Source organism: Myiozetetes cayanensis, unplaced genomic scaffold, assembly GCF_022539395.1.
Source record: "Myiozetetes cayanensis isolate MyiCay16 unplaced genomic scaffold, myiCay2020 scf222, whole genome shotgun sequence".
NCBI lineage: Eukaryota > Metazoa > Chordata > Aves > Passeriformes > Tyrannidae > Myiozetetes > Myiozetetes cayanensis.
Genome location: NW_026087437.1, coordinates 608 through 15,993, shown reverse-complemented (window position 1 = coordinate 15,993; position 15,386 = coordinate 608). Strand labels below are relative to the sequence as shown.

The 15,386-nt window shown below is 46.8% G+C and overlaps 1 protein-coding gene across 1 annotated transcript; it reads right to left on the bottom strand.

The window, feature by feature from the left end:
• Positions 1 to 1,472: 1,472 nt before the first annotated feature.
• On the bottom strand, positions 1,473 to 14,976 carry LOC126642243 (transient receptor potential cation channel subfamily M member 8-like; the record flags this gene model as incomplete). The annotated part of the gene is made up of 8 exons (XM_050319655.1): positions 1,473 to 1,571; positions 9,860 to 10,052; positions 10,362 to 10,539; positions 10,752 to 10,923; positions 13,731 to 13,783; positions 13,891 to 13,959; positions 14,057 to 14,264; positions 14,924 to 14,976. Coding segments are annotated over 8 exons (1,025 nt in total), but the record flags the coding sequence as incomplete, so codon positions are not given.
• Positions 14,977 to 15,386: the final 410 nt, after the last annotated feature.

The window sequence follows — 15,386 nt, the reverse complement described above, 5'->3', positions numbered from 1 at the left end:
GGGAATGATTTTCTCATGCAAGCGATGACCTGCAGCACCAAACCACCATCAGTTGCTCAATTTCACAGGAAGATTAGAGTGGTAACAGATCCTGTCAAGTTTCCTTGTGTTATTTGGACTTTTTTTTTGCTTTCTGCAAAATAAAAGCTGCCCAGTCTGATGTTCAAAGCTCTAGGTGCTGTGTGTGTGGCTGCGACTCCCAGCTGATATCCAGGGCACTGGGGAGAAGTGAAGGGGATAGGGAGGATTCTGGGATCCAAACCTGTTCTGTGTCTCTGATGAAGGTGCCACCCCACTGAAGGAGCAGCCCAGACAATGCTGGCAGCAGACATCTTCTGCCAGTTGCTGCTCTCGCATGGACACAGGGCACACGTGTTCCCACGTGTCCAGAACACTTGATCCAAGAGCAATGCAGGGCCATGCACTGGTAGGGAATGGGCTCCAGCAAGCCCAAAGTAGCATCCTCTAGCAGCAAAACTTGAGCTTGTGAGCTGGGCCATCTTTGCAGCAGACCACAAAGGACTGACTTCCCTCCATTCTGGAAGCTGAGCCATACAAGGCTCTGCTTCAGCTTCTGCTGCTTCTCCCCTCCATTCCAGAAAGGCCTGGATGTAGAAGCCCGTTGTAGCTGTCCAGTCAGGGGCTGCAAGAAGGCTCAGGAAAAGTCAGGATGACAGCACGATGCTGATCCCCATCGATTGTTCACCAGTCTTACGGTGTCCCACAATTGTCCAGTCCAATGGGACTTTTGAGGCTTTAAAAAGCATTTAAGCAGGCCATTTGTTTGTTCCACTATGCCATTTGCCTGTGGATAATAAGGTGTATAGTGGATAGCAAGGTGTGCGGAATACCCACTGGATTCCTTCATCTCTGGCCCACTTCTGGACGATAGCAGCTGTGAAATGTGACCCGTTGTTTGATTGGATAGATATGGGTTTTGGGAAAAGGCTGAACCACATCTCGAGAGAGTCATGAGTGTTTTTACTTTAGATTCCATTTTTCCACAAAAGCAACAACAACAAAAAAACTCAGGGTGAAACCTCTCTAGGAGTTGCCACATAGACACAATAAAAAATAAATTCATCCCTCACCCTAGAAAGTTACCACTTAAAAACTATGTTACCAACCTGGGGAGGGGCCCGAGGGGTTAAGGAAATGGGACTTTGCAACAAAAATTAAATGCAATAAAATTAAAATTTGACACTCCTCGCAACAAGGGATGACTGACATCTACCCACACCAAACACGATGCACACACACCACTCCTGATGGGGGGGAGAGCACACACCTTGCTTAATTCCTCCTGCCACAAAGTAATCACTTAACACAAACTACGACTATGTGTTTGAGACCAACACTCCCCTTTCGAGTGGAGAGGGAGAGATAAGGAAAAGGGAAGGCTACAAAAGGAAAGTGCAAAAAAGATACGTCCCCAACCAGTGAGAGAGCTGGGTGTAGTCAGCCTCGGGCAGTCAGGGCAGGGCCGCTGGAGGGAAGCAGGTGGTGAGCAGAGCGGATCCGAGACGAACAGGAGACACAGGCAGGTGGGACACGAGCAGGACGGAGGCAGACTAGACGGAGGCAAGCAGAACGGAGCGAGGAGGGAGGCCAGCAGCCAGCACGGGACCCTGGGCAGCACCGACTGGGCTGGAGCATCGGGCAATGCCCGATTGAAGGCACTGCCTTCAATGCCCCCGGTGGGCACTCACTGGCCAGCTTGGCTCCGGGCAGAGCTTTTCACGGTGTCGATTGGTTAAGCTACTGGTATCCAGGAAAGCTGGCTCTGCCAAGGCGGGAAAATGTAGCAACTTCTTGTTGGAGACGCTCCGGGGGTTCCTCAAGCAGCCCAAAATGTCCCCCAGGTCGATGAAGACAGCCCTGCCAACGGCTGAAGTCAGTGCTCGCCATTTTGATCACTCACTGGGCTCCGAGGAGGGCTCCTGGGAGCCTGCAAAACTTACCCTTGGCACAAACCTCAGCTGAGGGAGAAAGCTTCCTTAGCGTGAAGTGGTTAATTGCCGCTTATGCAACTTAAAACGGCTGCGAAAGAAGCTTTGCCCAAGGCCTTCACTGCCCCATTAACACCTCTGGTGCCTCCGAAGAGAGGCTAATTACCGATTGTTTATTGCAGCCCTCAATGTAAAGACACAGTAGCAAGTTAGAGCTGGAACAGTCTCTTACACTCAGGCATGTGTTTTTGAGGTGCCTGCACGAGAGGTTCAGCAGCTGAACCCCAAGGCTCGTGTCCCATCCCAGTCTCTAAGGATGGCAGCAGTGCCACCGCTGTGGGACGCCTGAGTGTGGCAGGTGAGTCTGCCCTCAGGCACGGCTGTGGAAGTCAGTCAGGATGACAGGCTGAAGCTGCCAAGCGCTGCTGTGAGGCTGGGCAGTCAATAGAAAGCCCTTGTGGCCACTTTTCCTGAAGCCTTTGGCCAAAGTTTGTGCAATTGGTTTCTGTAATAAGTAGTAGTAGTTAAATTTACTCATCAAATTAGTAGTAGTAGTTTACTCATTAAATTGTAGTGCATGTTATATTCTTATATACATATATATGTTATTATAATCAATGTTCCGTTAAGATTGGGAGACTGTAAATTACAGAATGGTTTAGCTAATAGTCATGCAGCTTGCAATTCTTAAGCTGGAAAGACAAATTATTGTGCTTTACTGAATAAGTATTTTGTATCTTACTTTTATAAAAAGTTTATTGTCTCACAACACGCATAAAGTAAAGGAAAGAAGGTCAAGGACTGAAGAGTCAGGAACTGAAACGATACAGAGTATCCAAGATGGACATCTGGAGATGCCTGCACACTAGGCCTCAAGGTCTAAGGACTGATTGAAACTATGGACAGGAAAGCACCTGGCAACTAAAACGGACTTGTAAAGAAACCAACCAGAACGAGACCTGCAAACTCAGATCCAATAGAATGAGAACAAGTAACTATGGGAGGGGAACTGATAAGGGAATAAAACAGCATGCTGTTTTCCTTATTTGCATTTTCTATAAATCTTCAATAAATTTTTATTACTATATTTCAGCGCAGTTTCATTTTACTTACACCAATTTCTGGTGCCGTGACTCGGATCAGGGTTCCTGGGCAGTAGGACCCCCTCTGGGGCGGGCGCCCCATCCTTTTTGGATGGGCCTAGAGGGAATCCTGCAGCACAGACTCTGAAATTCTGACTGAAAAGATTTAGAAAAAGCAAATAAGCAAATAAATTACTGCAGTACCCTGTAATTTATGTGCACATACCCGGGCGAAGACTCACCAAGGAGAGAAGTGAGTAATAAACCCTCTTCAGTCGGGAAGGGGTCCTTTCGGCAGGGGTTCGAACGGGGACTTACTCCAGGAGAGAGTAAGGGTATCGGTGCCATCCGGTCGGGGAGGGACCGTCCAACGAGGAGTTGGACGAAGACTTACCCAGGGAGAGGTAAGTATTTTGTGGAACCCCTTTCGGTTGGGAGGGGGTCCCAGAGTGCGAATAACTGAGATGTCCGTCGGACGAAGTGAGTGTGAACCTTCCAGTAGTGCGTTTCCCATATCCCATGAGGGACCGGGTCACGAAAGAAGGGAAGCGAGTGAAGTGTGTGTGTGTGTGTGTGTGTGTGTGAGAGAGAAGGCACTTTGGAAGATGGGGCAGAAGAAAAGTAAATCTTCTGCTCCCATGGGTGGCTGCAAATTAGTGCAGGACAGCCCTGAGTGAGGAAAAACCCAAGGAGGAGGGTGGAGATGGGGATCACAAGGAGAAGTTGCAGGATACCCCACAGGAGAGGAGAAACCTTGCGAATGAATCTGTGATAAAGTTACCAACCATACCCCCAGATAGTTCTTTAGAAGTTATGATCAGATATTGGAATTATTATCCTTCTAGAAAAGGGAAGTTGAGAGAAAAGATGGTGTATTATTGTATGAAGGTATGGGGGGACAGCAAATAAGACAGGATCATTTGTATTGGCCAGTATACAGTTCATTTGAGGACTAGATATGTCAGGCTTTAAATCTGTATGTGAATAACAAGGTGTCGTGGTTTTGCTCTGGGTCGGTTTGCTTTCGCACCCCCCACGCAATTATTAATCGGTTGGGAGGGAGTTTGTGCAGACAAGGGAGGCTGGATTTAGGGAAGATAGTACGAGCGTTTATTACTAGCACAGTGGAAACTATTGAAGAACTGTGTCTACAGTAATCTTACTTGAGTGGAGGGTGCTATGTATTTACAAAAAAGAATGCTTCTCCCTCCCCACTTTATATCAGTCCAAGGAGGAGAAGTAGTTCTTTTCTTCATTCTCGGAGTTCCAGGTCTCCTCAGCAATTCTGCAACACTCTCGTTGCAGCTGGAACTCTTTCTCCTTCTCTGTGTCAGCCTCTGTGAGGGCTGGGCCTGCCCCCCCCTCCTGGGTTAAGGCCGGAGGCTGGGGGGGGTTACCCAAGTCCTGAATATAACAAAAGTAGAAGGGCATACTAGTGATTCATGCCTTTCTGAAACAGTAATATGGATCCCACACACAGATCCCAGTATCTCATCTGAGCCGTCTCGCTTCAGTGTGAGTCTTATCCCCTTCAGGGTCATATTTAGAGTCACAGATTTTCGACAGGTCTCTGCCTTATTTTCAGTCCTTTTCATAAAGTCCCGGCTTCCTGATACATCATCTACAAACTCCTCTGTGGGCTGCATGGGGGGGTCTCCTTGCCCCGGTGGACTTTCGTGGGTGGCGAAGATTTTTTTTTTTCGGTCTTTTCCCTGCTGGGGGGGGGAGGAAGCAAAACCCCTTTGCATTTCTTTCTCCTCTGGCTGCCAGCTTTAACCTTGGAAGTCCCTTATCTCTTCACTGGAATTTCTCTGCAGCAGTTTCTGTCCAAGCAGTTCATCTTTTAAACTTTTTTTCTCACTCTCTTACAGAAGAGAAGGGGAACTTCAGTGCTACATCTGCCCTCCTCCCTGGCCCAAGCCGGGGGAGGAGGAGGCCTGGCCTTTCTCGGGCCCACTACTTTTCTACAAGACTACTGCCCCTAATTTTAACTGCAACACAAGTCTTCTCTTCTGTTTTCTTAAAGATGTAATTAGCAAAGGCATTACTGAGAGTTTTAATTGGTTTTTTTCTCCGAAAACCCACTTGGACAAAACTATCCACAGCCCCAAGGATGGGCTGCTGGGCAAAACCACAACACAAAGAGCCTTTTTGTGCAGAAAAAAGCGAATATGCTACTTTATGGATTAAATCAAATACTACACACTACTTATTTCCTTTAAAGGAAACGAGAAAGCAGAAAAAGAATATTTGGGATCTGGAGGATTTTCAAAGATACCCTCCACCATATATCCCGCACCCTCCACCCCCTGCACCCATTCAAACACCGGCATTTCAGCCCTCTGCCCCACCTGCAGGCAAAGCACCTGTACAGGCCAATCTTCCCTGTGAGGGTGGGCAGGCCCTGGCACAGGTTGCCCAGAGAAGCTGTGGCTGCCCCTGGGTCCCTGGAAGTGACCAAGGCCAGGTTGGACGGGGTTTGGAGCCACCTGGGCTGGTGGAAGGTGTCCCTGCCCACGGCAGGGGGTGGCACTGGATGGGCTTTAAGAAACAGAAACGAGGAAGAGAACTTGGCTCATATTCCTTTTCCAATATTAGACAATATGAATACAAGCATCAGTAAAGAATATTAACCCTCCTTCCAGAGACACACCCATCTGGCATTACAAATGCCTATAGACCTTATTCAAGCCAGAGAATGGATTTAAAGAGGGCTTACCCTGCTCAGGCAGCTGCTCTTGCATTTCAGCTGTGTTCATTTGATTTTGCTAGAAATCTCTTTCAAAAGGCCTTTCAAATCAGAGAGCTTCACCAAAAAAAAAAAAAGGCTATTTATATATAGTCAATCTAGCTCAAAGAAAGCAATGCTCACAAGTTATGTGAGTAACAAGCAATTGCCTCTCCAAACATTACACTAAATGCAACAGTGCTTGAAAGGACACTTCCAATTAGCGTGTTCATCAGGGCAATTAATGCAGTGAGCCCTGATGCAGATGTATTTCAGCTGGTTAACAAGAACAGAGTCACAATATGGATATTACTTTTCAGTAGAGAATTACGGTTATCAGATCTCCTTTCAGTTTCAAGAAGAGCATCACTAGCCACAGACTCACTCACCATTTCCATTTCAGCCTGGGGAGCAAGCCATTCTTTTGCAGTCTAAATTATTTGACAGCAATCAAAAGATGTATTTTGAAGTATTATGTGGGTCTTTTCACTCTTGGACTTCTAAAAAGTCTGTTCTTCATGCCAGAGCAACTCCCTGCTTCAGAGGCCAAATACACAATTCAATCAAGCCTCAGAAAATACCCCCTGGGAAGGTCTTTTCAGTATCACAGTCATAAAAATTATACCTGTATGACAATTCTGATCATGATGTGCTCTCTAGTAGACCGGTAGCTTTCCATTGCTTAATTACTTCATGCCTTCAGCTCTAGAAGCTAAATCTGACAGACATGTGTGGGAAGGGGACACTTCATTACTTGATCACTATAACCTTTCTCTGCAGTAGTGATTAGATGCATTGCCAAGTGTATCCTTTCATAAGCCACTGCTTCTTCTGCAGTTCTTTGCTGTTTTGCACTATAGTAAACTTAGACATTCATTCTTTAAAGTTGGTGTCTTTGTTCCTTAAATCCATCCTCATTCCCAGGGCAAAATAGAGTGGGAAAACAGTGGCCCATCACCTGCTTTACCAGAGACAATCACGTTTCCCAGAGCAATTTCAAACACAGGTACCTTTGCATCCAGTTGTCTAAATCGATGCACCATCCTGAAAGCAGGAGGAGAACAGGGAGGAAAGGGCTGAGTTCAGGTATTAGAGAAACCTTGCCTAACTACCACACTCCCCTCCAGTGCTCCATCCTCCCAAGGAGGTGCAGCTGCAGGTGACTGGCATTGCTTTCATGACAAGTAAATGAACTAACACATGAACTACTATTAATAGGATGCTGTTCCATTTTCCTTCTCAAGACGCTTCTGCTTCCAATACGAAAGTTGCTTTTTGGGCATTTGTTTGGCTTCTTATGCAATGCTGGGTTGCCTCTGGGTAGTCTTAACTTAAACATTTATCTGTGAACAGCAACGTTCATGTGCAGGGGCACAGAAGAGTCTGGTCTTTCTCGCCCATTCTGATCAGCTCTTCCCTCCCATCTGATTCAGGGAAATACTCAAGCTGCTGGAAGTTAGCAACCAAGTTCAGCCATCACACAGATCAGGTTACTGTTCTGTTTTCCAGCTTTATTTATGTTTTTGTTTGTTTTTTTTTTTTCCTCTTAGACTATTACTCTGAAAACACTGAGACAGATCCCGAAGATAGTGTGTCACAAGCTGGCACTCAAAGAAGCATAGTTCAAGTCCCCAAACTTCCAATCCCATCATTCCAAAGAGCATCTTCCCCTCCCCAAAGGTCTTTCCTACTCATGCTATTAAGCACAGATCTCCATACAGATTAATGCTGTGGGAATGTTTGATATTCCAGGTGTAATGCTAAATATTCTCTGCTAACTGCATCATAGAATTATTTAGGTTGGGAAAGATCATCGAGTTCAATCCTTAACCCAGCACTGCCAAGGCCACCAACAAACTGTGTCCCCATGTGCCACACCCACATGGCTTTTAAATCCCCCCAGGGATGGGGACTCCACCAGTGCTCTGGGCAGCTGGGCCAGGGCTGGACAACCCTTTCAGTGAAGAAATTCTTCCTAATATCCAACCTCAACTTCTAATGTTGCAAGAATAGTCAGCAATAGCAATGCTTTCCATGATGAGATCTCAAAACACCACAGGAAGACATTTTCTTCCCTGCAGCACATAAAAAGAGCCACCATTTCACTTCAAAAATTAAAAATATAAAGCACATTTATGCTGAGTTTATTTACTTACTCGTTAACGTTTGTAAACATTTAGAGCTGCTGGAAACTTGCCTTCACTAGAAATATTCAACAGAAAATTAAGGGAAGGAAGACAAAGAAGGGCAGACGTTCTCTTCTGATGAATCGTTTGCTTTGGTATTGATTTTGACAAGGTAATTCTCCTTCATGACAGCTTCCCATGCCAGAATTTCATTGTCCTCGTTTCTTGAGCCTGGGAAATATATTGGGAAAAAAAAGAATAGTTAAATTTGTCTCTCCAATGCTAAGATGCAAAGAGGCTGGGTCAGCGCTTGCACCCACAGGTTAATGATTCCCTTCTCCACATCCTGAGCACTCACAGCCCCACTTTCCCCTTCCCTTCAACTCCTGACAACCAGAGTTGGTTAAAAACAGGAAATATGGAGGGGGGGAAAAAAAAAAAAAAAGCAAAACAAAAAGACAAAAAAACCCAAAACCAACAGAAAACCCCCACACTTACAAGCTCCAAAAGTCCTTCTGGATTTTTTTTGGAGTCTTAGTTACCACAGGTACAACTGCTTCAACAGGTACAGGACATTCCAGAAACTTCCTATGTGGATTTGAGCTTTCTGTTTGTCTGCACACTATCCCATATTGGAACATTAAGAGTGAAATATGTTAAGAACCATGACTTGTCACTGAACTACAATATTTCAGAAAGATGAAGCACTGTCTTCTCTAAAAAGCATCTCCTGGTTATGCTGTAAATTCAGGAGTGACACAGAGCAACCCACCTGGAGGCAGCAAAGTCCTCCAGGATAATACTCCAGCATTTAGTCCTGTTCCATTTGGACAGCACAAACCACATGGGTTTTAATACAAAACTAAAATTAACGGAGACAAAAGAAGTCCAGAGCTGGAAAACGGCTGAAGTTTCATTTCCTCTAACCTCACACAGCCCTCAGCATCCAAACACCCAAATCCCAACCATTTCCATAATAGTTAAGTGAGGAAGGCAGGATCTGGCAGCAGTCTAGACATTAATGTGCTCTCTCCATGCAGGTCTCAGCTCCTATCCTCAGCAAAAACCTGATGACATTCTGGCTCTAATTAACTCCTCCATTTGCTTTCAGAACTGCAACATCATCTGTGCATCCTTTGAGCAGAAATATCTGCCATCCGACAACCTCCCCTGCAAGGAAACCACCCAGTGATTTGGGCAGCCAAAATGGTTTAGTCAGTGCTAAGGAACATCAGACCCCCAAAGGAGGCTCTTCCTCCTAAACTACCAACAAATCCAGCCCGTGCTGCAGGGAACAGGCAGGTTGCTGATGGCTGGGAATAGCCTGTTAGTTAATTCAACTTATCCTCTCCCAGGTGCTTCTGAATGGCACTTATGAGGAGAAAAGAAAACACTCCATTTGTTGGGGGAAAAAGCTTGTTAAAACAATTCCTATCTGTGCCTCTGACAGAGGAAATAAGGGAGAAATAGCTAAAGGACTGACTCGCCACATTTTTGAGGTCCTTTGCCCATCTGGCCACATCCAGAGGGCCAGGAAACTCTTTATTCTCTTTCTGTCACTCTCCAGCAAACAGAACAAATTTAAAAAAAAACACTAAACCACAACCCTGCAAAGCTGGAAAGCAGCACAAGCAGCCCTAAACTGATAGGATGAATCCAAAGTCTTCACTGATTTACACACATGAGGTAATTCTACCTCAAAATGGCTCGGACAAGAAAACACTGGATAACTCCGACTTGAAGATTTGAATCTTACCCAAGAGACTTCCAGCAACACAGTGGATTTGCTTATGACAGACAACATGAATGAGCTGCTTCTCCCTTCCAGCACAACCAGCTCCTCCAAGGTCTTACAGTGCCCTTGGTAATTTCCCAGCAAACAACCAACTGCCTGGATTAGGCACAGAATGCCAAGCAGGAACTGCAATGCCCCTGCCACAGAGACGACTTCTGGGCAGTAAGGACAAATCCAACTGGACAAATGGATGGCTCTTTGCTTTCCTTCTGACAGCAGCACTTGAAACACTTCCTCAGCACCATGAACACGTAGGCAAAGATGACGAAAGGGAAGGGGATGGTCAGGTGACTGCAGTATTCCTGCACCAGGAAGTAACGCTGGAACTTCCACACCTGGTCGTTGTTCTCTTGCACTGATCCAACCGTGTAACTAATGGGTGAAGAAACAGAAAACACCCCCCAGGATTAGATACTCAGAGAGCCCCATCAGAGCCAGGGAATACAGCATTTCTGTGCTGCACCAGGGCAGGGTTTCACAGAGCCACAGAGTCACGGACTGGTTTGGGTTGGAAGGAACCTCAATCCCTCCCCAGGACACTGCACCAGCTTCCATCAGACTGCTGTGAGAAATGCAGAGCCCGAGGGCTGGCTTCCTGCTGTTTTCCAGGACTCCATTCCCCCTCCCAGAGATACACTGGTCCAGAGATCCCAAGGAAGTGATGGCTCCTTTCTTACGTACCCAAACATGGCCACGAGCAGGTTCACGAGGAGGATGTTGGTTGAGAGCATGGAAATGCAGACAAGGGGAATGGTGATCCACTCGGGAAAGCGGGGCTGGTTGTTGGCATCCAGCTCCACACACAGGGGCTTGGACTCGTTCCCAGAAAAGGTGCAGCGGTCAAAGTTGTAGGTGGTACCTCAGAGGGGAGAGCAAACTGTGAGTCCTCTCCTCCACTTTCTGCTGGGCTCTGCTCTGACCACAGTTGGTGTGGCCTCCTCCCTCCCTGCCTCCCCATCAGATCTGGAGGCAAAGGGTCAACACACAGGTCAACACAGGCCTGGACAACCTCTAGAAGGACAGAGCCTTCCACCCAGCCACCCAGCAGAGATCCCCCCAGGAGGTAATTACCATCCACATCATCAGGGTACTGGCCAAACATGGCCAGGTAGGGCTCGTAGATGACCGATCGGAAGATCCGCTCCCAGCGGTGCTCGTTCTTCCTCAGGATGCCTTGCCTGGCCACTCCAAAGGCCACCATCCACACAGCAAAGAGGAAGAGGAAGAAGAAGACGTCTATCATCTGAAAAAGAACAAGCATCAGTGCCCCAACTGCATGTCTGCTCCAAGCCACGCGTGTTCCCGATTTCACCAACACACATCCACAAACAACTGACCATTCCCACAGCACAACCTGGTAAGGCCCTCCCTCAGCCAGCCCAGGGAGCTCCAGCACAGCCAGTGCCCAGGGAGAATCTCCCAGCCCGGCCTGTTCTCTCTGACAGAGCTCCTGAGCTGGGAAGATGGGGCTGGGAGTTCCAGGCTGGGCTTGCTTGGGCTTTGCTGGGCTGGGCAAGGGCTGGGAGCTGGGAGCATTGGGGCTGCTCCTCCAGCTCCTGCTCTCACTGTGTTCTCCTCCTTTCCCTTCCCAACCCCACTTGCACACCCCACAGCACATGGGGTTTACAGACATCCCTGTAACTCCCATTGGGTTTGTCCCTGTGTTCAGGAATCTGCCCTGAGCCAACCCCTGGGGTCGTCTGCTGGACCTTCATTTGTTTGGTGTCAGAACCCCCGTGCTGAAATGGTCTGTCTGAGTCCCCAAAAGGAATAAGAATGAAGATTCCTCCCAGACAAAAGGTGCCAGCACAGGAAGCTCCATTTTTGTATGGAGTGCCAAGAGTGGCTCACCAATTGCACAGGAGAGATGGAGGGTAAGGGCTTTTTTTCCTGCCTGGAACTTCATTTGTTTGGTGTCTGAACCCCTGCACTGAAATGGTCAGTGTGACGGAAAAAATAAAAAGAATAAAGATTCTTCCCAGACAAAAGGTGCCAGCACAGCAAGCTCCATGTGTGCATGGAGTGCCAAGAGTGGCTCACCAACTGAACAGGAGAGATGGAGGGTGAGGGCTTTTTTTCCTGGCTGGAACTTCATTTGTTTGGTACCAGAACCCCCGTGCTGAAATTGTCAGTCTGAGTTCCCAAATGGCATAAGAATGAAGATTCCTCCCAGAGAAAAGGTGAAAGCACAGGAAGCTCCATGTGTGCATGGATTGCCCAGAGTGGCTCACCGTGATGGTTTTGGTCTAGGCCTTCCTGATGACCAGCTTGCAAACAAGGAAGTGGCCATGTACCCAGCATTCCATACGATTTTTACGTAAACCAGAGTATAAAAAAGTTGGAGATCAGAGACCTCGCTCTCTTCTCTTCTGGCGAGGTTCAGGGCAGTGGGTCCTTGTGTTGGTCTCGCTTATCCAAGGCTGAGGCCTGCAGTGTCCTCTGGTCTACCACGTGGGAGATTGGAGAGTGCTGGCCCTGTCTGCCAATCCTGCTTTTCTAAGGGACGTGGTGAGATTTGTTTTGCTAGTTATTAGGATAGTTCTTGAGTTTGATTGTGTATATCTGTTCGGTGTCCCTTTTTGTCCCCTTTTGTCCCTTTTCCCCTTTCCCTTCCACTTAGGGGGTGTTTGGATTCCCTGTGCTGTGTACATAGCATCTTAACTGTATACACCTGTAATATACGTAAATATATATATTTTTATATAATTAGCTTTATTTGAGGTTCTTCAATTTTTTTTATAGTTTTTATTTTTCCTTTGCCCTAAGGGAAGAAAGGAGGGGGAAGGGGGTTGCTACTGTGAGTTTGGGCATTTGGCAGGGAGCCAGGTCTGAACCATCACACCCATAAACCTCATAATGGTGCAGGCCCCATAAAGGCATTGTCCTCATAAAGCCAAACAACCTCATTATGGGGCTTTCATCATAAAAGCTCTGTCTTCATAAAGCCCATACATGTCATAGTGGGGCTGTCCTCATAAAGCTCATAAACCTCATCAGGGGCTCCCATGATAAAGGCCATGTCCTCATAAACCCCATAAACGTCATAAAAGCTCTGCCCTCATAAACCCAATCCACCTCATAAAAGTGCAGGTCTCATAAAGACACTGCTCTCATAAAGCCCATAAACCTCATAATGGTGCAGGGCTCATAGAGCCCAAACACTTCATAAAAGAGCTCTCATCATGAAAGCTCTGTCTTCATAACACCCTTACATGTCATAATGGTGTTCTACTCATAAACCCATAAACCTCATAAGACGCTCTTGTGAGTGGTAGTGGTTTAATTTACTCATCAAATTAGTAATAGTGGCTTACTCATTAAACTGTAGTGCATGTTATATTCTTATATATATATGTCACTATAATCACTGTTCTGTTACGGGTAAGAAACTGTAAGTTGTAGAATGCTTCATTAATCTATCAGCATTGTAAGCTGAAAAAGCATGAAGTTTGCAGTTCTAAAGCTAGAAAGACAAACCATTGTGCCTTGTTAAGTAAATATTTTTGTATCTCATTTTTCCGAAAAGCTTATTGTCTCACAACACGCATAAAGTAACGAAAGAAAGGACAAGGATTGAAGAGTCAGGAAATGAAACAATACAGAATATCCAAGATGGACATCTGGAGATGCCTGCATGCTAGGCCTCAAGGTCTAGGGACAGATTGGAACTATGGACAGGAAAGCACCTGGCAACTAAAACGAATTTGCAAAGAAACCAACCAGAACCAGACCTGCAAACTCAGATCCAATAGAAGGAGAACAAGTAACTATGGGAGGGGAACTGATAAGGGAATAAATGTTACTGTTTTTGCCTACTGCGCTTGCGTGCCATGAGTGGAGCAGGAGACTCCCCGGCCGCCCAGCATGCTGTTTTGCTTATTTACCTTTTCTATAAATCTTCAATAAATTTTAATTACTATATTTCAACTCAATTCCATTTTACTTAAATCACAACCTTGAAACAAAAGAGCAAAAACACGCTCAAAGAATGACCACTGACAAGAAGGGCCGGAGGTAACCTTGGATTCTGGCTGGCAGGAAAATGCTCACCTTGCTCGTTTGCACTCCGGTGTCGATAGCCCCAACAACCGCCTGCATCCGACCTCGAGAGAAAGAGCAAAAAAAGTGCTCAAAACATGACCACTGTCAAGAAGGCAACGCTTAAATGCCCAGCCCTGAACTACCCTGCCATTCTCCACAAGGCCAGCACCAAAGCACTTGACCTTGTCGCTCCGCTCCTCGACCCGTGGTTCTGCTCCTCTGGCAATACGGATGGCCACTGCAAAGAAATCACACAGGCAAAAGCAAATAGAGACGGATCCCCTCCCAGTAAAACATTCTGACCAACTTTCCCTCTCAGGTTCCTTTACGCTCACCTCTTACTGCAAAGACCTCCTTCCCATTCTGCTGACGCTTGTCAGCTTGTGCACCACCGGAAAAAAAGCAAATGACAAAGGATGTGCTTAGATTCACCAAAATTACAAGGCGCCACAAGTACCACCTGATTCTTACTGCCAGGAAAATGCTCACCTTGCTCGTCTGCACTCCAGTGTCAATAGCCCCAACCAGCCGCCTGCATCCGACCTCGAGAGAAAGAGCAAAAAAGGTGCTCAAAACATGACCAGTGTCAAGAAGGCCCACATGTGGGGTCTGGTTTCAGGATGGTTGCCAGCAAAGCATCCTGGCAGTTGTAGTTTTTAAGTACTCTAGTCCACATGTGCAGCTGAATGCTTGGATAGGATTGGCTGATTAGGTCACATGTGTGGTGACCTGTCAGCATTTGAAACTTCTCTATAAGCCCTTGTGTCTTCCAATAAAGCCTGGCATTTGTTCCATCCCACATTAGTGTCAGTGTCTGGTCCGTGGGACTGTTTATTTATTATATTATTACAACTGCTTCATTTGGCAGCCAGACAAACCTTGGAATATGAGTAGCAGGAAATTGCTGATCTTGTTCATTTGCCCTCTAGTGCCGGTAGGCCCACCAACCGCCTGCATCCCACCTCGAAAAAAAGAACAAAACACGCTCACAGAATGACCAGTGTCAAAAAGGGCCAGAGAAAACCTTGGATTCTGGCTGGCAGGAAAATGCTGACCTTGCTCGTCTGCACTCCGGTGCCGATAGCCCAAAGCAAGGCTTGCATCCCACCTCGAAACAAAAGAGCAAAAACACACTCACAGAGTGACCACTGACAAGAAGGGCAGAGATAACCTTGGATCATGGCTGGAAGGAAAACGCTCACCTTGCTCGTCTGCCCTCTGGTGCCGATAGCCCCAACAACCGCCTGCATCTTACCTCGAAAGAAAGAGCAAAAAGACGCTCACAAAATGACCACTGAGAAGAAGGGTCAGAGATAACTTTGGATACAGGCTGGCTGGAAAATGCTGACCTTGCTCGTCTGCACTCCGGTGCCGATAGCCCAAACCAGTGCTTGCATCCCACCTTGAAAGAAAGAACAAAAAGAGGTTCACACAATGACCTCTGACAAGAAGTGCCTGGAAGAACTGCAAAGACAGACCCACAAGAATCTTACATGGGGGATATGCTACGCTCTGCCCTGCACACCCTAGTGCTGCCCGTAAAACTCAGCCTCTCCGCTTCCCTCTCCTAAGAAACTTCATCTTAAACATCCCGTTCCCTACACTCATTTCAAAAGCCCTCCCGGCAATTCCCAAGCCTCTACCCGGCTCTCACCCTCTCTCTGC